Source organism: Mesitornis unicolor, unplaced genomic scaffold, assembly GCF_000695765.1.
Source record: "Mesitornis unicolor isolate BGI_N332 unplaced genomic scaffold, ASM69576v1 scaffold28387, whole genome shotgun sequence".
Taxonomy (NCBI): domain Eukaryota; kingdom Metazoa; phylum Chordata; class Aves; order Mesitornithiformes; family Mesitornithidae; genus Mesitornis; species Mesitornis unicolor.
The window spans coordinates 8,961-32,494 of record NW_010198834.1 but is presented as its reverse complement, the minus strand read 5'-3'; the positions used below and the strand labels follow the sequence as shown (position 1 = coordinate 32,494).

Genomic DNA, 23,534 nt, shown 5'->3' with positions numbered 1-23,534 from the left:
GCTAGTAAAAGAAATGAAAACACACTGTGTGTCTACTGCAGTACCAAAATAAGTATTTTTCAAATAAAAAAAATGGTTGGTATGTTTACACATGCAGAGATTTTCGTAAGTAAAAGCAGACAAGCAGAGAGCAAAAACATCACCAAGGCTTTTCTGAAATTAAAACATTTCTCATATCTCTGTTCAGGAAGAACTTCATGATCATATGGTTCTCCATACCATTATTTTAAAAGATAACTATATTTCCAAACTACAGTACAACACTTCATTGTTATAACAAAAAATATTACACAGTGAAGATCAGAGGTAGTTTTGCCTGACAAATTTTTGGTTCTTCAGCCCAACATGAAAACAAGATCAGTTTCAGAAAAGGTACTTTTCTACATTTAATACACAGTACACACGAAGGCCACGGACTACTAACTTCTAACACTCTTCATAGCAAATACCTTTCCAGAATCTCAGGCTTAAGACCCATCTAATTTGTGAGGAGAAAAGAAAACTAAATTAAAAAAAAAAAAAAACCAACCCCAACAAACCCCACCTGAAGGATCCAATGACTTCTAAAATTTTGTTACGGTGTCTTTGTGCTTGCACATATACCAGAAAATGACAAAATTACAGATGAAATTCAACTCGGAGAATCGTAACGTGGTGCACGTCAAACAAATGTATATTAATTTTACATATACAATGACACAGGCTAAATTTCACATTACTCACAGACAAGGCTTTAGTCATAACAGAGCCTGTGTAAGGTTATGTGATAAAGCTCATCTGCACACCCACAAAGGAGCCCAGAGACAAAACAGCAGAAGGGGGAGCACAAATAATACCTTGCCAGGATACTCACAGGCCCATCATCCCACCCCAGGCCCATCGTTCCACCCCAGGCCCATCGTTCCACCCCAGGCCCGTCTCCACCAGCCCAGAGGATTGCAGAGGCACACCAAGGCAGGCAGACACCCAAACTAAGGACTCCTGAGGAATGAACACCTTATCTGGGCTATTCCCACAGTGTCCCAGAAGAGCCTCAGCTCTGCTGGCCACAGAAATGGGAAATAAGGAGTGACAGTTTACTTATCTAACACAAGGATTGTGCACCATCCAGTAACTCCATATATCCACAGAATACTTGGCTAGATGGACCTCAGATCTGAAGTGGCCTGGCTGTTATGTTCTTAAACATAGCTCACATTAAAACAAGTGACTGGAACAGAAAAGTGAGAACAGCATTTTGACTATACTGAAGTTGCAACAGATAATGTAACGCCCATCAACATTTGCCTGTATTCTCACTTTTTCATGTTCTCAGAAGCTGTAGTTGACCCATCCCATCTCATAAAAGACACTACAGTGAACTCTGGCTATCTGTGCTCTGTACCCAAGAAGACTTTGATCAGAGCTGAATCCCTTCATGTTCCAAATCAGCCTCAAACAAATCAGCAGGGGTGAATAGAACTACATCGAGTCTCCATCACCTGCTCCTCCTTGCTCAACACGTGTGTCAACAGTCACCAGGCACTGACACAGCCTTTCACTGTACTCTGTTGAAAGGAAACCCAGTATTTCTTGGATACTTCTGGAATTTTGTTGTAATGTCACAGAAAAATAAAAATATAAAGTAGTTTAAATAAAGATGCTTTGAATAAAATAACACAAAAATACATTGGAAAGAAAAACACTGAATAAAGAATGTCAAAACACTAATTGAAGGTGCCAAGAAACTACAAGAAGTGGTTCAAAGCACCAGAGGTTTTCATGAATAAGGCACTGTACCATTTCTACAGGAGGAACTGCAAAGAAAGAAATGAACATTCAGCACTGAGGATATCTGCAAAAATATTTTAATGCCTTTTTTACTTTTAAAAAAATATTCAGTTGCTTTTAGATACTAGGAGGTAAGGGAGCTAAATGCAGTCTGATGAGAAAATGAAAAGGTTTGTTAACTTTAACATGAAAATGCTACATTGATCATCCACTTTTCTGTTACCTTATGGCTAACTGGCTTTTAAATTTTAAAACTTTTAAAAGCTGTAGAAATATATCCTTTTGGATAATGCATTAGAACATAATCAAGTGGGGTTTTTTAAAACAGAAGTTAATACAAAATCTTCTTGCAAACCATGCTATTTTAATTTATTCTGAATCATGCTAAACATCTTCTACATACTTCACAACATATTCTTATGACAGTGCAAACAGCAAGGGATATCAGGAGCTCACGTTTAATGACTACCCATGGTTAAATTTAAGCAGATGAATATTAATACTAAATGTTTAATATGATAAATCACCTCCTCGACAAGATGTAGAGCGTAAACTTAGAAGAATAAACATAAATAATGCACACCCACTGAAAGCATCACAACTCTTCCCACATATCAATATCTATTGCAATCCCAACATTACAATTTACATCACATTTGCAAATTGCTAAAAATCTACCAAGTAATGTAACAAGAAAATGCAAACTGGATATTTTACAATAAACTACAGAACTTCATGGACCACTGCCAAATCACAGGGTACTCATTTGAAGTTAAGTTTTCCAGAAATTATACCATTGGCGTGAATGAGTAGAGAGCTGCTGACATTTTAACATACATATAATATTATTATTAAAAAACTGCAGAGTTAGCCCCTTCCTCCCCTGAAAAAAAAAAAAACAACCAGCCTCTGGCTACTACAGAAATTACCACACATAGAGACTCATTTAAGCATTTAAAAAAAAAAAAAAAAAAGAAACAGGACTAAGCATGCTCTTCGCCAGACAGTATCTCCACTGTCAGTCTTCCTTTCCTGCTAGACTCTTTTTAAGCTGAAAAACTTATTTTTTCAACTTAAAAGTAGCCGGACTTAAGCAAAGAATACCACTGCCACACTTGTCTGCCAGAAGGTGAGCTATAAAAGAAAAGGGAGCAAAAGGGAGCAGTGAGTTTGAACACTATCAGCTTGACAATTCCTAAACCACAAGTCTGACTGTATATAAATTATGTCTTCCTGCAAAAGGAAGCGGTACACTCACTTATTTCTCTTAGTGGCATGCTTTTGAGTGAAAATCGTGTATTTTCTGAGGAAATAAAACATTTTCAGCATAACACTTGGTACATCTGAAGGACACCTGCAGCATCTGTCTCTAAGAGTTCTTAGATGTAAAACTAGGATTTGTGCATTCTGAAGCCAGGCACTTACTCTTTTGGCTGAAGCGATGCGGTGGTACCTTTGGGCACACCTAAGAACAGAACTGCCTGCATGTGAATGAAATACATCGTAAAACCATAGATGCCCATTGGCTCCACCAGGCCATGGTTCCACAAGGCAAAGTCTTCCACAGGAACAGCAGATTAAAGAACCGATGTTCTGCTTCTTAACCCTCCATCACCACCAGCACTCACACATCACCGATACTGAGAAAGCTCCCTGTGGACAATTCTGACACCAGGGCAAGGAGAAGACACAAACAACAACCTCCAGGCTCCTTTTCCTTGAACAGTTTTTCTGCAGGATTCTTGCCACAGTCATCTTCACAGGATGGCTGACAAACTGATGTGCCAACACATGTACGGGACAAGGATGGTGCAATGTGGTAACAAATGGGGGAAGAAAGGGAAAAATAAGATAAAGCGGAATACCTTAAACACGTATTGTTAAGATTCTCTTTCATGAAGCTAATGGTGGGTATGTATAATCTTTTTGGTTTTATTTTTTACATGATTCCTCCAGCTGCTAAATAATACTGCTGTCTCTTTGCCCTTCACTAAAATACATCAGATGGGAGAAACAGAAATACTAGAATCAGAAGATTTTCTCCCTCACATCCTCTTTCAACACTGAATTTCAATTCATAAAAGCTAGTAGCAATATCAAGACACCTGTTTTTATGGTACTCATTATCTGGGGAATGTACAGTCTACTGTTGTGAGGGTAATTAAAACTTTTAAATAGTCTTTACATAATTTGGTGGCTGTGCTAGAACAGCATTAGTAGTATCTCATATATTAACTTCAGTCACATAGCAATATATACAGAAAATAACATTTAAAATGTTGATTTGCGAATAATTAACTGAATGCATTTTCAAACAGAAAATTTCCAAAACCAGGTAGAACATGCACCCACTATAGAAGGTAATCATGACTGCTGCATTGTGAAAGGCGCTATATGAATTTATAAACCATCAGCTTTATTTTTCTGTACATACCCATTTGCACAGTGGCTAGCCTTTTAATGCAAGGACCGAGATCGAAAGTATTTAAAGGTATAAAAAGATGTCCATGCGAAATTACACTTTTTGCAGTCTATGCCAGTCGTACACAAACGTAAGACTTACCAACAGGTAACTGCTAATGAAAACTGACAGTAAGCACCCACAGATCAAAAGAAAATACCTAAAACCAGACAGAAACCCTTTAAATAGTTCATTAAATACACCACTGCAATAGGGTAAAAACCTGAACTTATTTACAACAGCTTTTGAATTCAGTCCAACAATAACATCACATTTATACACAGCATTTAAATCCTTGCACAAGATCTGAAAGATTAAACAAGACAACTAAAAGAAAAGTGTAACTACTACTTAAAAAGAATGAAAACCCAAAGTTTCTTTGTGGACAGGCTAGCCTATAGCATTATGTTAGATTCAGGATGACCTACAAGTTCATGCTAAAAAAAATACTGTAGAACTGAAAAACATCTTCAGAGAGAAGCGAAAGATGATCACAGAATCACAGAATGCATTGGCTTGGAAGGGACCTTTAAAGACCATCCAGTCCAACTCTCCTGCAGTAAGCAGGGACAATGTTACTACGTCAGGTTGCTCAGAGCCCCATCAAGCCTGACCTTGAATACCTCCAGGGATGAGGCCTCCACCACCTCTCTGGGCAACCTATTCCAGTGATCTACCACCCCCATATTGAAGAACTTTTTCCTAATATCCAACCTAAATCTACCCTTTTCTAGTGTAAAACCATTACAACACAGCTTCTTTTCAAGGAAGAGTGAAGTAGAAATAAGACTTCTCGGTGTGAAACAGAGACAACCAGGGAGAAACATGCTAGAGGTCTGCACGCTGACAGGACAAGTAGCAACCATCCCATGATCTAGCAAGTGGGACAAAAATTCTTCTTGGTGAGAGCAGATAAGCACTGGAATGTGTTGCCCAGAGAAAACACATAACCTCTGTCATTGGGAGATTTCCAAAACTAGATTGGATAAGGCCATCAGCAACCTGATCCATGTTTGATGATGGTCCTGCTTTAAGCAGGAGATTGGACTGAATGATCTCTTGAGATGCCATCCAACCTAAATTACTTTACGATTAGTGATTTTTATGAGTTAGAAAATGGAACATTTAGCCTGTGATATTTTCAAAAATAAAAATAACAGTACTGAACAATCCTAGGGATTACACAGCTGTGCGACACAAGGGGAAGGTTTACTCCCAAGTTTTCTGTCCTAGGTCTGCAGCCAACAGGAATCTGAAGGATGAGGCTGTACGATAAACTGTTTCTTTTATTACTCTCTCAGGGACCCTGCCTCCTACCACATACAGCAAGACACTTTACCTCATTCACCCCCTACACCAAGTTTTTTCACATCATTCAAGTCACCTCGATGCACTTATCTGCCAGCTCCCTGCTGGGCACTTCCATCTCTCAAGCTGACCCTTTGCAGTCACTGACCCCATTTATCTGCTGGCAGATGAAGACTGGCAGCAAGGTGTGCAGGGAGAGTGGAGGTATCTGGATGATGGGCTGTGGAAAAACCTGCAAATCCAGTATAAGAACTGGCCTACAGTCACTTGCTTCTTGTGTTCTGCTTCAGAAGAAAAAAACAAACCATCTATTTCCAGTGACCAAAATAAGAATGATGAAGTGTAATTAGATTTTTCCCCCTTCCCGTTATTGAAACAAGAGTGTAAGAGGGCAGGGAAGCCTTCAAATAGCATCCATCTTACTGTGGACTCAAAACTCAAAGCATAAAAAAAGCAAAGGAAAACAAATACAACCAATTAATATATAAGTAAGAAATAAGAAAAATAACGAAAAAGAAATTAATCACAAAATATAATTTATATTGTTGGTTTCCTTGCTATAAAAACCTACGTTGATACTGCACACATTTGCTGAAATCAGTTTTCATAATCAGCTTAGATAATCAGAAACAGAATACATAAGCAACAGTATTTTTAAGGTTAATACTGCAATTTTCTCCTAATGTATCTCAGAGTTTCCTTCTGGTTTACCTGCCAAGTTAAGAGTTCAGCAAGTCCAAGTCTTCCATGCAGCAATTGATGATAAACATAAAAAAATGGGACTGCATGTCCTACGCCGCTGTGGAACAATGGAACTGAATTAAAGCTGCCCCAGAACTCTTACACAAAATTTCCTTCCTTTTGAGAGCATTTGTTCCTCTGATTAATTTCCTTTTCCACATATACTAAAATTGTTTCAACAGATGTTGACAGGTTCATATTAATATCTTCTCTTGACATATGTATTAGGGAGTGGTAAAAAGTTTTCTAGAACTACCCAGCACAGAAGAAGAGGCAGTAAGGCCTTATATTATGTGTTATGATAAAGACAGAAGTGAGCCCTTCAGTCCAAATAAAATTGAAAGGGTTATAGATTTTTTAAAAGAGGGAAGCGGCTAAAAGAGAACATATTTATAAATCTTACTCTTATGTAGTGTCCTGAAATGATTTGCTAGAGCTATTCATTTAAACAAAAAGAGAATTATCTATGAGTGTATGCTCATAAAAAAGCAGTAATTTCAGAGATACGTGCAAAATACTGGGGTCAGGTATATGATCTCTTACTATGATGAATGAAGAATGACTCTCTAAAGAATGTTAGCAGTTTTCTTACACTGTAGGGCTTGGGGGCTTTGCTGGCTGTTTTTGGGTTTTGTTTTTAATTGCAGATGTAAATGAATGTTTTCAAAGTACCATACAAGATGTTATTTCCATATGAAGTTTTACAGAACAAACTAAAAATGGAAATGTAAGCATCAATGACTGCTGAAGAAACGGTGTCCTGCAGCATGACTTCTCCCAATGAACACGTGATGCTCAATTTCTCCTTACAGCCTTAACCATAGGCTAAATTCCTTTCTGCAGCACTGTGACACTGCATAGCTATGCAAAGTCTACAAGTGAGTTAGATTCTAATGAACCCAATATTACATGAAAGTTATTTGACCAATATATTCAAACTGCCTGTTGCTGTAAGTGTCAAGCACCCAAAGACAAAAACTTGTGTGTATACTTTAAGGATTTTATTTGGGCTGGAAAAAATTGAAATTCTCTGAAAAAGACTGATGATCATAACAAGCTGCTAGTTCAAAAAAGGTGAAAGCAGTAGAAAGAACTGAGAAATAGGAGGATGCAATCAGTAAGTTCAATAAAACCAACATGCAAGTTGACTGTGCTCTAACAGACCTAAATAAGTTTCATACTATAAAAAATGCTCTTTACAGATGACTGAGCAGGGTCATGAAAGAATTCAAATCTTTTAGTACAGATACTAATGAAGAAAAGAAAATACATCTGTTTAGTAATTCTTAATGTCAAGCACACACACTCATAAAAAGCATTCAAAACTACCTTGGAGCAGTCTCTTTACAGTCAAAAGCCATGCAAATGTGTCAACGAAACTCATTCCAGTGAAGTAGGCTGCCTGGAAGTGGAGATATATCAGTTTTTCTAGAAAAGTTAACCGAGGCATGTACCATTAAAATAAGAGTAACAACAAAAAAGTTGCATCATTCTCTCATTCACAACAACCCATAGGACTTTAAAAAACATTTGTAACTAGGAAAGTGTCCCTTTCCCTCAGAATCACATAGCTTTAAATCCAAGCTTTTAAAAAACATTTTTCAAGGTAAAAAGAAAGTTCTGAATATAAGACTCTATGTTGTTTTACAAGGCTATCCTCAGCAACCTCCGTTTAAGGATATAATACAAACCCATCATATTAAGGTATGAAAAGTCAGATCTTACCTAGCAGTTGATGAAAACAGCAGCAAACCAGATTTTCTCTATTTCATGCCAAGTATCCAAATATAACAGTGGTTGGCAAAAAGCTGTATAATTTCCTCTTCTCTGCACTACAAAGCAGACTTAACAAAAGTAGCAATGCCTAACAACTCATTCAAATCTCTCTGTGTATAAGAGGACAAACATTTAACTAACACTTAAACAATCCTGACTTAAAATATAACACTGAAGAAGAATTACACAACCTTGGTAGTGATCAAGCCTGAATTTCCTTTGAGATCTGACTCTATAAAAGGAGTTTATCACCCAATAGCACCAGTTTACTATTACCAAAATATTTCTAAGTAGCACAACCTCCTTTCCTTTCTCCCTGTTACCTGACAAAAACCTCCATCAAAGAAAGGCACAGACAGGACAGGCAAACATATTTATCCAATTCTTCATTACTAATTTTCTCCCTTAGAATAATGAAAATGCACTATTTAGAGGCTGCAGATTTTAAAATGAAAAGGCCATTTTACAAAGCTAAGATCATTTACTAACAGACCAGTACCAACAAGAAAAAATAATACAGTCAAGAATACAATTGCAAAATATTCTTCAATTCTTCCAGATATACAGGGTGAAACTCAGGCCTTGTACCAAGTTTCTAAATGAGGAAGGAGAAAAAGCTAGAGTAGTGAAACAACATGCATTTTTAATTGAGAAGAGCCATCCAGATGCTTTATATAAAGATATTAGGCCTATTTTATGACAGCTTTGTTGTCTGATGCTTAAATTTTTGAAAATTATAGGACAATATTTTGTAAGGAAGTATTACTGTTCAATGTGCTGATTGCCTAACCACCCAGACATTTATTATTTCTGAAAATAATACAGGTTTTCATACTGATAATGAGTCTCAATGGATAGTAGATACTTGAGCTTTCTAGTTGCTTTAATTAAACATTTGTCATCTAGACTTTTTTGCATGTTCAAATTCATAGTTCAAATTAATGCAAATCAATGCATAACTCTTTGCATGAAAAAATCTGTCAGTCATTCCTCTGAAGTACTGAAGGAAATCTGACTTCACCTCTAACAAAAACCAAGTACTTTAACCTCCACACTTAGCAGTTAAAAAGGCATACCAAAGGCACAACACAAAAACTTTAACTAAATTAATTTGTGTTTGTTTCTTATTTAAAACATATAGATTTTCAAATTTTCAAGCTAACAAAAACTCTGTTAAAATATCACTCCATATTACTGCATAGCAATTACATGATTACCAAACTTCAATAATTTTAATGAAATGGTATGCAAATTGTGAGTTTAATGCAATAATCAGGCAGAGTCAACATGGGTTCACCAAGGGAAAGTCCTGTTTAAGTAATTTGATATCCTTCTCCAATAAGGTCAGCCACCCAGTGGATGAAGGGAAGGCGGTGGATGTAGTTTTTCTGGATTTCAACGCTACTCCTCACAGCACCATTCTGGAGAAGTTGTTCAGCTGTGCAATGTGCAGGTTCACGGTGTATTGGGGAACAACTGCCTGAAGGGCAGGGCTCAAAGGGTTGTAGTGAAGGGGGCTACCCTCAGGGTTCACTTCTTGGACCAGTTCTGTTCAAAATGTTTATCAATTATCTGGATGCAGGAGTTGATGCACCATTAACAAGTTTGCTGATGTTACCAACCTGGGAGGTTGGGGGGACTCCTTGAGGGACTTCTCTTGAGGGACAAGTTGCCTTGCAGAGAGATCTAGATAAACTGGAGCATTGGACAGTGATTAATGGGATGAAATTTAGCAAGTTGAAATGTCAGAATCTGTGCCTAGGATGGAGTAACCCCAGGCACAAGTATGAACTGCGAGTGGAGTGGCTGGAGAGCAGTCCTGCAGAAAGGGATCTGGCGATACTGGTCGACAGCAGCTCAATACAAGTTAGCAGTGTCCCCTGGCAGCCAAGAGGACAAAACACATCCTGGGTTGCATCAAACCCAGAATAACCAGCCGGTCAGAAGGGGTGATTATCCCACAGTATTCAGCACTGGTCCAGCCTCACCTTGAACACCGTGTACAGTTCTGGGACCCACAGCTTAAGAAGGCTGGCTTTGGGCTGTCTAGTTTGGAGAAAAGGAAGCTGAGGGGCAACTTCAAGGGTCTCTACAGCTTCCTGAAGAGGGAAAGTGGAAAGGGAGGTGCTGATCTATTCTCTCTGGTGTCCAGTGACCGGATGTATGGGAATGGTTCAAAGCTGCACCCAGGGAAGGTTCAGATTGCACATTAGGAAGCATTTCTTTACTGAGAGGGTGGATCAAACACTGGAACAGGCTTCCTACAGAGGTGGTGGATGTCCTGAGCCTGCCAGGAGGCATTTGGGCAATGCCTTTAACAGCACCCTTTAACTTTTGGTCAGCCCCGCACTGGTCAGGCAGCTGGACTAGATGGTCGTTGTAGGTCCCTTCCAACTGAAATATTCTGTTCCATTTTGTTAACAACATAGATTTATTTGTGGTATAGTAAAAGTATTTAATGTTTTCAAATTATTTCCAGTATTTGCTTCTGAAGGTAAATTACTACAGTATTACTTCAAATAATAATTTTATTCTTGCCACTACCCCTAGTGAAGAGGCTGAATGAATGAACAGATATAACTAAATACATTTGATGTTTAGAATGGAACATCTTAAAGGAAACAGAATACTCATCTGCATTGCATATTTTGGGTTTTATGCCCATTGTTTAAAACAATTTTCCAGCCAGTATTCTCTTCATAAATATCATTACGTAAAAAGTTACCAATTTTAAAATTGTTACATAACAGCTTGTATTTCCACAATATCTAGCTAAAATTTTACTCCACTGTTTCAGAGAGAATTCACTATAATCACTGTTGTTCTGCTTTCTTTAATTTTCCACTAATTGGTACAAATGGAATGCTAGCTTTTATAAGAGACCTAGTGCTAAGTATTTTTAGTACCCTGTCAGAGCTTCTAAGACAGATGCCTCCCTCTGGGAGAACTGCAGGTAGAAAGAGCTACCCACCAGCCAGAACAGCATCAAAACAGAGTGGGAGGGAGAAAATCATGGAAACATATACGCCCCAGCATAACAAAAGTAATTACTACTATGTGAGTATTTTCACAAGCACTGAGTTTGAAAAGGACTCCAGTCAAATCTCTTATCTTATTCATAATTATTTTTTATAAATTACTACATAATACATAGAGACAACCATATCCTGGGTTGCAACAAAAGAAGCGTGACCAGCACATCAAGGAAGGTGATTCTCTCCTCTATTCTGCTCTTGTGAGACCCTACCTGGAGTACTGCGTCCAGCTCTGGAGCCCTCAACACAAGAAGGACATGGAGCAGTTGAAGTGAGTCCAGAGAAGTGCCACAAAGATGATCAAAGGGTTGGAGCACCTCTCCTATGATGCCTGGCTGAGAGAGTTGCACTTGTTCAGACTGGAGAAGAGAAGGCTGTGGGAGGACCTTACTGCATCTTTCCAGTACCTGAAGGAGGCCTACAAGAAAGCTGGAGAGGGACTTTTTATAAGGGCAGGTAGTGATAGAATGAGGGGGAATGGTTTTAAACTGGAAGAGGGCAGATTTAGACTAGATAGTAGGAACAAATTACTTACTGTGAGGATGGTGAGACACTGGCACAGGTTGCCCAGGGAAGTTGTGGATGCCCCCTCCCTGGAAGTGTTCAAGGCCAGGTTAGACAGGGCTTTGGGCAACCTGGTCTGGTAGGAGGTGTCCCTGCCCATGGCAGGGGGGTTGGACTGGATGAGCTTTAAGGTCCCTTCCAACCCAAACCATTCAATGATTCTATGATGTATTTAGAAGAACCACGAACAAATATACATTTTTTTCTTTAGTGACATGAAGAGACACACAAAGAGAAGAAAGAAGTGTCATTTTACCAGTTGTACTTTAGTTTTACTATCACCAAAATTAACTGTGCAACTTATTGGCATAAAGGAAATAGCCTGTGTATGCTCCTCTACTGAAAATAGAAAATTTCAGTTAACATAATAATATGGATAGGATGACCCAGTTACACTTCTCATTGTCAGCAACGTGAGTAATGATGGCAAACAGATAAAACATTTTAAATAAGTCACTCTGACAATGAAGTCACAGCTGTATTATTCATAAAGATCACAGAAACTGAGAACAGTTGCATCAACATGATGCTGGAATTTTTTATTATTATTTTTACAAATAGTGTGTGTAAACTCACTAGTTTATGCTGGATTATGCGGAAAGATCAAACAAGGGTAGAAGCAATCAAGTGGGAAAGACAAAGCAATTATCCAAATAAGCTACCAGCAGAATAATTTCAGCTAAATTAGTACTTACATGCCTAGCAACAATAAAGATATTCAGATCTCATATGAAAAAGGGACTATAGCAGTTTATCAGTCACTGCTGGAAAGGATGGAGTGAAAAGAATGTTTGCAGTGCAAGGCCATAGACTTTTCATATTAGAAAACTAGTCTCATACTTTCATGCTTGTAGTCAATTTTAGAAGAGCCTGGAATAAGGGTATCTACCTGAATAAAGCTTAAGCTTTGGAAAACAAGACATATACAGAACTGCTTCAATATGGTTTATTAGAGGTTTTGCTTTGCTCAGTGCTTAGTATCTCCCTTTGGCAAACAGCAAATAACTACCACAAGAAGTAATGTAACACTAACAAAAACTTGTTTTGTCAGTAGCTTCTAGAAGAGGTTTTTATATGTGTCAAAATACCAAGATCCCTCAGATCAAGAAAGCTACTCAGTCCAGGGACTGCTGCTGCTACATTCCCAACAGGTGTTGGAAAAGGTAAGACTTGGTTCCATACATAATGAAGTCCAAGAAATAAAGGTGTTACTTGAAGGAAAATCCAAATACAGTTCACTTAATACCTTTTATCATGTGAAGAAAAGTATTTATTGTTAGTTATCCATACTTACAGAACTATTACTACAAAAAGCAACAAATATAAGAAAAGTAAATACTGTAATAGGCAGTAATAATCTTTTAAATAAGATACCATATATAAAGCCTACCCATCAATACTATAAACAGTATTTCCAAATTATTATAACAGGGATCCTAGCAGTATCAAAGATAAGGTATAATAAATCTGTCCTTTAATTTCATAACATTTCCTGAAGTACACTGTTAGGGTTTGCTGTCTTAAGCAGGCTTGGTCATTTTGTTGTCATGCAACAAAAGCTATTTTCTTACATTGTAACCAGTCATGCAATTCTCAAAAACTGAGGTTCACACACATATTTACTGGAATAGTGTTAGTTTCTTGAATTGTTTGGCAATAAAGCAGTGTATCAAAACATGGCAAAGAATTTTATAAAAATAAACTTAGCTGACATAATATAAACTAAAAAAAATACAATACATAAGCTGTGATCAAGATAAGGAAAAAAATATCAAAACTTGAACATTCTTTAAGGATGCATCTGACACTTTTCCAATTAAGGTGAAAAAAAGAGCATGCTGCATTACTTTAAAACTTTAAATAAGCCACAGATAAAGAAATTGGTCCAAACAAAGCACTGAAAAATAATTTCATCCACTAACCTGTCTGAGGTTTATTCATATTTCATAGTTTCCTTGCAACCAATTTTAAATAGCTTGCAATAGTGAAATAGTACTCTGACAGCCATGTTCAGACAACTACAATAAACTAATATTAAGAAACTAAAAGCTTTAATCAGAATCAGAATCACTGGACAGCTAAAGATAAACTATATTTAAGAGCAGAGAAAATGCATACACAATCCTAATTATCAAAAAATCAAAAGTAGTGATTAGATGAGCATAGATAGAAACTCCAGATTATTACCTCCCAAAAATGTATTAAAAATGATTTTTTTTTTTTGCAAAGAAATTGCAACATGCAAAAATGACAATGCAAATAAGGCATTATCTGACTTCTATTTCATGGTTCACTTCTACCACCAAGGCCAACAACTGCCATCATACTATCTCCAACAATAACCTTCTGTTACACACAGTTTAACATCTTCTGCTCCTTCTCCTTCCTAATCACCATTTTTCAAAGACACCTGCTACAAAACAGGCTGCCTTACTGGCTGCCAGAAACCTCTAAAGCTGCCTTCTGCGTGCTCTTAGCTCCATTCTTTGGTACAAGAGAGCCATGGGATTCATACGTACAGGAGAAGTTCAGATTTGCATTTCAAAATCACAGCAACCCAGCACAGTTACTGCAGGTAAGGGCCTTCACCATTTATAAGTGGTGTAGCTTCCTTTGACAAGTTACACTTAATATACATGTAATTTTTCTCCCTATTAGTCAATTTGAGAACATCTAACTATGGGGATTCATTCCCTTTTTCCTGATAGCTCCCAGGTTTCTTCCTCTCTAACCCCAACTTTCACGCTAGAATTACTAAATCTTACAGCACAATTCTTGTTGGCTTTGTGTGGCAGTTTGGTATAAAAACTTATCCATACATAATTGACAATGATGGTGTTGGTAATAATTCTATTTTAACGTGTAACTTACAGTGTACAGGCAAAACCAAACATCACCCCATTACAAGATGCAGAAGAAAATAAATAACCTAAAATGGATATGAAAACTCAATAAATCAGATTTTCTTAACTAAAATTTCAACCTGCAGTAGGCAGAAGTCTGCCTTGGCCAAGTGAAGGAAGCTCTCTTGATAGACAGGACTCACTGAGAAGCAGACAGGTCAAATGAGGCAAATATAGCTTGCAAGTATCTACAGCTCTCCTTTCAAATATTTTACTTAATATTTACCTGGGGTTCTTTTGTTTCTTGTGGGTTTTTTGTGGTTATTTATTTATTTTTAAAGGAACAGCTAATTCATTAGTGAAAATGTAGAGCCAATCATGCAAGGCTCTACATTTTGCATAGTTATTCCAGTAACATTTTTGGTTACCCACCAAAAACCTAACGTTGTTATGTAGTATATTGCCATGATAAACTATGATACACTCAGGTTTGTTTTGGGTTGGTGTTTTTTTTTTAAATCCTCACACACACTTAAAGAATTCCAGATATGTACACATGATACTTGCCATCAAAATAGTTCATGTTTTCAATGACGTTAAAATTGTCAGCCAAAACTGAAAGAGAAGTTTACTAATAATGCCTTCCACAATGCACAGCTCAGGATTTGAAATCAAGTGAGCTTGAGCAGAAAATGCATTCTGCCCTTTGGAGAGAATGGGACTCCAGAAGAGCATTTTTTGCCCATCTGGCAATTTCACAAGCAAGGTCCATCTGTCTTAAATTCAAGAATTATCATAATGGTAGAATGCACTGGGAATTTCTTGTTTTAGAAAGTGAAAATGGGGAATATAAAGTTTTATGGGGCTTTCTGGGTTTTTTTGTTTTGTTTTTGTTTTGTGGTTTTTTTTGTTTTTTGTTTTTTTTTTTAAATCTAGACAAAACCAGGTACACTTCAAAAGTGTGCTCTTTATCTGAATGCTAGGGTAAATTCAGCCAAATAGTTCATTCACACACACACAGAAACGTGAAAAATGGCCTTTATCATAATGAATCCCAAAACCTTATAAACCACCCATATAAGCAGAATTTTGTAATAGACTGTTAGTATAAAGAAACATTTTTTGTTGCTTTCAAATGCAATACTTTGGAAAACAACATTCAATTTTAGAAAACATGGAGCAGGATTTTGAAGTTATGTTGGATTACACTATTATAGCCTTGGAAATGGACTGTCTTTTCATTGCAGCTAGTTATTTAAGAAATTTCTGAAACAATCCAATCATTTCAAAACAAATGATAACCCTAAAAAGAACTATATCTTTTTTTAAAGACTTGCTTTAAACTACTATATTTCTCATGGAATTGAATACTGATATCCTAATAGTTTTAAAATTATTAACAGGAGAGTTGGAACCTGAAAACTGGCATTCGACATACTATGCTTTATCTATTTTAAAGAAACATTGTGTAATCTACACAGTAATCTGTACTATACTTTTTAAAAGCTGTTTATCCTCATTTTATAAATCTTGTCTTTTTAAACTGGAAACTTTTTAAGGTAGAATGGGGTTATTAAACTTAAGTGTGGCTATGAGATATTATTATATGATGCATTAATTTCTGTCTTGACCTACCTATTTCATTTCATTAATAGCCACAGCTTCATTACAAAATTCAACCACTGTTCTTCAAGAACTTGCTAAGGGAAATCAAAAATTGTCTTATATGGATTTTCTACTCAAACATAATACAGAAAGTATGAATCATTTTGAGCTCTATTGATTAGCCTGCAGGCCTGTCAAAATTCAGGAAGACAGACTGTACCTACAATTCACGCAGAACTAACTCCCACAGCAGAGATCTTTTTCTTCTCATCTTTTGATAAGCCTACATAGTCTAACTTAAATTCTCTGAGCAGCTAAATTAATGAAGCCTGATTTTCTCTAACTCAGTTACAGCTACAGTTCACATACAGTGTTCAATAACAAATACCACAAATCTCTGCCTTTCCTTCAACTAAGGCCCTAACAACAGTATGACTTTTCTTACCCAGCTGCCTGGTTTCATGACACTCCTATTTCTGAAATGCTTAGCATTTTGTCAGATTTTGCAGAAACTGGCTAAAAGATTGAACAGGTATGGTTACAAAGACAAACACAGAAGATAAACTGTCTTTCCTTAGGAAATTATGGTAAAAATTAAATACCATGGGGCTGTACAACACTGAAGAAACACCTACAACTAAATCCACCTTTGCCATTCTCATACTGTCCTCTTGATCCAGCCATCACATACACAGAATCGGATAATTTGGAGCTCACTTAAGCTCAGAACATTGCTCCATAGCAATGTCACTGGTATTGTAGTCAATTTTAATTAAACAAAAATATATCCATTGTTGGTATTGATAATTCTTTTAGCCATTTTTTGAATTTCATTGGTGATTCTTCCCAAGAATCCAAATAAGTTGTTCTGAATCTATGCAGCGTGGTATATTAAAGGATCTGATATGATAAGAATTTGCATTTTTTTGTTCACACTAATTAATACATACCATAGCAGCAAGTATAATATACATTTTCCTTTTATCATTCATCACTTACTGACATTTACATAGTCAAATAAAATTATTTTTAAAATAAACCAAAATCCCAACTAAATCAGGCTTTAAAATTTTACAAAATAAATAACCTACTAATGATTTAATTTTGTGAGAGAATCATCGCTAAAAGCATTTAGCATTTGTGAGGGTCAATGTACTTCAAAAAATCCTCTAGAAAACAGGCAGATACAGCAGCCACTTCATAACTGGAGGAAAAAAAAAACCCAAACAACAAATGAATGCAGTATCTGAGGTCACAGTTGTGGGAGGCCAGACCTGTGCTTTGATTATGTGGTCACATTACCTCCACATTAGGAATATATTACCCCCTTATTATAGGTAGACAGTTTATTTGGATAATTGAGACAGATGGAGGCAGCAGCAATAGTTAAGTCTCCTTCCTTTTTTGCTATATGCATTCCCGATAGCAATTAAACAGCATGTTATTTCTCATTAATGAAATAACTTTAATGATGTAAATGTTAATCTGAATTTAACATCTATTGTGGTGCAACCCTGATCATGGAGCCACAAAAATAAAGTACGGATTCAAAAAGAACTATCTTAAGTAATTCTCTGCAGTAGTTGTACAAAATCAGAGTGGTAATGAGTATGATTTATACAATTTTTACACAATCTCCTCTTTGAGGGGAATCTTGATGCTGTCCTCCACAGCAAATTAACTGTTCACTTGGAGAATAAATCTGGAAGTTTGACCCTAAGCATGACAAAGGTCTGCTCTGCCAAGGCTGGCGGTCCTCACAGGGCTGAACTTGTCCAGCCACCTAAATTGCTCTGGTTGATAACTACTTTCAAATCTCAATTTCTCTGACTTCCAGATTCCAGTCAGCCAATGTTCCCTGCAAAAGAAACAGTGTTCAAAGAGAGATAAATTCAGCAAAATACCATGAGTTCTGTATTGTACAAATCAGAGCATACTATAACAAATTTAAGCATGCTAAGGGCAAAAAAATCCTTCAGCTTTCTCTGTTTTTATCAAAGCGGCAAACAACTACTTACACAGTAATAGTAGGAGACATTGACCCAGTTAGATAAAGTTTCAATCATTGAAGTGGCAAGCAACAACCCTTTTTAAGAAATAGGATTGCCAAACCACTGGTCTTTCTCATTTTTAATTTTTTCTTTTATTATTTACACAGAATAGACAGAATGGACACTGAACTGGAACAAAACCCAGTGGATAGACTCAAAATTCCCTAACTCAATCTTTTCAAAGTGCAGTAGCAAACTCTGAAGCCTTTCTTCTTTATTCTCATTGGACTGCACCTTTCTGAAACCAAGATGTAAATAAGCAGAAGTTATGCAACATCTTCAAAGTACTGAATGAGGAATTAGTAGTGTTCACTGACGGCTACCAGTACCAGGAGGAATTAAACTGAAAGTCATAAAATACAAACGCACTTTATGATACAATGAATATATTGTAAAGAACAGCCAGTAGACAAACATCTGAAGGCAATACAATTCTGAAATTCAAGGGCATTGTTTCCCTGTCAGAAAAGCAACATTACAGCAGTACTAACTGACACAGGGTATCATTTCTTCTATTGACACATCAAACTGTGCATAATTTTACAGCTATTTTTTAAATAAGAGAACAAAAAAACCCCAGAAGTCACAAAAACACAACATATTCAAAAGATTATTATTCTAGATTTCTATGAGCTATTAAGTAATAGAGTTTGCTCCATATATAGGATTGAGGCTCAATCCACAAAAACAGAGGTCAGAAATGTTTCCTGCTTCATCCATCAGAACCTACACAGAGAAATTACACTTTTACAACATATCAAGAAGCCATAACCTGTAATCAAGAAAAGCTAATTTATCAAATAAGTGAAAAGAATTAATTTAAACCACGATTTTTAAAGTGATTTAAGTAAGAATTTCATAATACATATATATACACTATAAATGTTGCATAGAAAACAAACCAGTAAGACACAATTTCCAACTCCATATCTTATCCAAAAATAGTGTTCCTGCTCCCTAGTTCTTACCCCTTAAATCTCTGCCAGAAATCTCTGCTCAATTCCACCAGCAAATACTGTGGATAAGGTATAGATTGTGATCACATAACACGTACACCAAGAGAAAAGACATTTGGCACTGAGAACCATGCTCTTGTAGGAATCAGCCTGAAAAGATTTCCTACCTATGGATGTTGAAGGTAGGTGTGATTTTTTTTTTTATATAACTGGCTTTATAGACAGAGAAAAAACATCAGATCTCAGATCTTCAGTAAAGCACACGATGTGGCTTCACGCAAAATGAGTGAAGTAGGAAACAGGAATTTTTGCAATGAGAAAATGACAAGCTAATGATGCATCAAACGAGTCTTGTTAAAATGAGAAACTTCATGCTAGGTGCAGATTAAGGGTAGTACCATGTGAGTTAGTCTTTAATTAGAGTCAGTATTATCAGTTCTTTTGGAATCAGTCAAGACTGATTTGCTTTAATGCCAGGACTTCCAGGAGAAGCATTTCCAATAGAAATAAGTAGTATTTACTGCATTAATTTTACAAATGCTCAGTGAAACCCTGCAAAATGACTGTGAATAAAGGCACACACATTTAGGAATGCTGTAGTTAAACTTAAGTGATTATACAGTAAAATCTGAGCTGACAACCTCAAGAACAAATGGTTACTTTCTAAGAGAAGATTAAGAGATCCAGTTATGTAGTCTTACAAAAAGATCAAGAACATATAAAACTGCTTAATAAATGTATATACCACAGTGACTGAAAGCTGACAAGAAGATCACTTAAGAGGAAAAGACAGCACACACATTATCTAGTATAGGACTGGAAATTATCAAGCTTTGAACTATCAGACAAGCCAGACTTTGAAACACCCCTGCAGTACTAGTAGGATTTAAAAAAAAAAAACAAACAAAAAGACAACCAAACAACAGCAGCAACAACAAAAACCCTCCACAAACACACACTCACAAACTCCTAATTTTGAAACAGCTTGCTCAGCTTTTGAAATAACAACATAGAAGTCTTTTCCTTTATCTGAAAACCATTTCCTTGCTTTAAGGATACACAAAACATATATGCAAATTTGTTGAAACAAATCAAAGTACCAAATTTGACTCAATTCCAGTGGAATTCTCTTGTTATTCACTTCTGTAATACACCTATATTTGGCTATCTTGTAGCTTATTATGTGTGCTGCTTGGAGACTCCAAATGCTAATACTGATGACTTGTGGCTCACAAGCAAGCAGCCAGAAGATCCCAAAGTATCAGATTCCAAGATATCAGGCTATAGCTCTTCAGCAGATATAACTTTCAAGTTTTCCAATACTGGTACATCTAACCAGGCAAGGTGCCTGGAAGATTTGAGTTCCACAGGGATTTTGTTTAGAGGATTTTACTACAAAATACAGGAACAACATTGAGATGCAGAAGAAAAAAAACAAAAATAGAAGAAAATAAATTTTCAACACTTATGTACCTTATGTGAAATGGAGCTAGTTTTTTTATATTGATCTATATTACTCATCACAAAAAGACTGTATATACTACCCATTTCAGCAGGTTCATGGGAATCCGACGTAGACTTTTTCTCTCCTGGGACTGGACTATCCTGAATGTTGAAATTCTACTATCATCAAATGTGTACTGCATTCTTTTTTTTTTTTTTTAATTTTCTTCGATTTCAATACATCCATTATTTGGTAAATAGTGTAGTACCTTGTTCAAAAACATTCATTAGAGAAAATTGTCTGAATATTCTATTTGCATTCCTCCAAAGGTAGAAGAGTCAAAAAAACGAGAGATTCTCAATGTGGTGTGCACATTGCTTCCCCTTTTATAAAACCTTAACTGGTAGTCAGGGAAAATAAAAAGTCCTAGTCCAGGCAAATGAGATGTGAAATTGTAAAACAGCTAGATGAAAAGGCAGTACATTTCAACATATTCATATACCTGAGGGCCAAACACCAAATGACTTCAAAGTTCAGTAATCCCCAGAAACACATTGCTTCCAGTGTCTTATTGTCATTACAAAAAAAAAAATGTCTATTTTATAAGAAAGGTTTATGCCTATAAAGTCTTTAGTTATTAAAGCAGGTACATCAATGACAGCTACTTTAAAGCTCCATTTGCATCAAGTGATCTGAATCCATCACAAAACAAATTAAAATTTAATCAAAATGCATTTACGATTGTTACTGTGACATTACAAGTGGAAAATGTTCCCACACTACTTGATAATCATTACACATACTACTGCAAACTAGTAGTAGATACTTTATTACATTGGGCTTTTGCTTTAAGAGACCTAAAAGGGCATAATTTCCCTCTATCCAACCATGAAGCTATAAATATTTTCAAACCATGTAAGGCTGTTTTCCCCTCTAAACCTGCAGTCTGTTTGTCAGCTCTGTTAAATTTTATTCTGTTCCAGATAAATTTTAAAGTCACTATAATCATAAGAATTTATCATCTTTTGACTAAAATATAGATTTTTATTCTCTCTTTTTTTTTTAGCAATTCCAATCAACTTTCTAAGTTGCCTTTCAGACTGCAACTTTCCGAAGCAGAAAAGCTGCCTTCACAGATTCTGCCTAACACAGCGAAAATCTAATCAGATATTTGTGAGTGCTGTTAAGAGTATACGTTCCATATTTCACCTTTTATTAAAAAAAATTAATAAACTTAAAAAAAAAATCTACAAAAATATTTCCCTAAGTGGACAGGACCATCCAATTCTGTCCTTCCATTTCACAGAAAATAAATGCATCGAATAGACTAGATACACAAATATAGAGACCATTAGAACAAATTACAAATGGACTGAATTTTCCTTTTAAGTTATTCACACATTTCACAACTAAAAGACTGCAATATAAAAGGATTTAAAGAGGGAGTAATATTGCAGATTTTGCACCTAGCTCTCTGAAATTTTGGTATTTTATACCAAAATTAGGAAGAATTACAGAATGGCAACAACTGAACAAGAACATATTTTGGGATTACTGAGATTAATCAATCTAAAACTTTAAAATCACAATTTACTCTTCCACTAATAATATTCTATGCAAACTATAAAGGAAGTGGCAAGAGAGAATTAAAAAACACAAAGGCAAACCACAACAGCACAGAAACTTACCCGCAAGGCTTCAATTACAAGGTCTCGTGCTTCTAGCTCTCCTTCCATTACACTCAAAAGCATCCGCAGTTCTGGCTTGCTCAAGTTATCCATATCAAACTCTTTTTTCTGTAAGAAACAAAACACTGATGAACACACTAATTAACTGACTGCAGGATCTGAAACACAGACATATCACCATCCTAATTCTGGGTTCCTCAAACACCTGTGTCAAAAGTTGAGGTGGCTTTACTTGTCATATAGAAGAAAGGCAAAATTAATAGCAAATACTCTGATATTTTTAATTTAAAGTAAAGTAATTAAAAGCTCACCAGTATGACACTGTTTCCACTGGACACTAATATATTTGGACTTTCAGGAAGTTTTGGACAAGGTTCTATATCAAATACTATTACAGGAATTCCTATCCAACAGTATTGGATGAAAAGACACTTCAAGGATAGAAAGCAAACACTACACTACCACATTTCAAAATGGAGACAGGCAGTCAGTGGGGCACCTCTGGGATCAGCTTTATTCAATTTCTTCATCAATAACCTGAAGAAAGCATAGAGAAGTGGCAAGGGCACCTACCTCATGTGGGAGTTGGCACATAATTCCTCACTTACAAGGTTAACATCCTTATTTTGCCACTATATAAAACCCTAGTAAACCCACGCCTCAAGTACTGCATAATGTCCTCATCTACAGGTATAGAATTGTCCAACTAAAAGGATGAAGAGAGATAGAGTAACTACTGTATGAGGAAAGACTACAAGGTTAGAACTCTTGATTTTGGAAGTGAGGCAGGAGTAATGTTATTAATATGTACAAAACACAAGATTAATACAAATCTCTTGTGCACCAATATCCACAATGCTAACACAAGTAGACACTTAGTAAAATCAGAAGAGGATCATTTTAAAGAAGAGAAAACAATATTTATTCCATGTGCCAGATTCAGCTGACCAGTTTGATTTCCAATATGCATTTCACTGCAAGGGAAATCCTACAGTCCTTGTATGATGTAGATGTGTCTCCTAGCAAAGCTCTGAGAAGTGGACTCTCAGCTATCTTCAGTATGAAGTAATCAGTTGCTAAATTAGCTGAACTGTGTATCTGGATACACTGTCTCTTTTCCCTGAAGGACGTAAAAATCTAAGAGTTCAGCTACCCAGAAACATAACTTTATCACAGGAAAATCCAATAAAAATTAAAGCACGTATCACATGATTTCTGCTTTCTCAAGGCAAGCAGAGCGCAAAACAGTTGTTCTACCCTCAGGCTAGAAGGTCATAGATCAAAACTACCCA

At 36.3% G+C, this 23,534-nt stretch overlaps 1 protein-coding gene across 1 annotated transcript in view; it reads right to left on the bottom strand.

The window, feature by feature from the left end:
* The window catches only part of LOC104544413 (cortactin-binding protein 2-like), a 31,712-nt gene extending 9,368 nt beyond the window's left edge, over positions 1-22,344 (bottom strand). The window contains exon 1 of the mRNA XM_010189278.1: positions 22,243-22,344. Coding sequence (XP_010187580.1) covers positions 22,243-22,335 — 93 coding nt within the window. The 5' untranslated portion in view covers positions 22,336-22,344. The remainder of the gene's footprint in view (positions 1-22,242) is intronic.
* Positions 22,345-23,534: the final 1,190 nt, after the last annotated feature.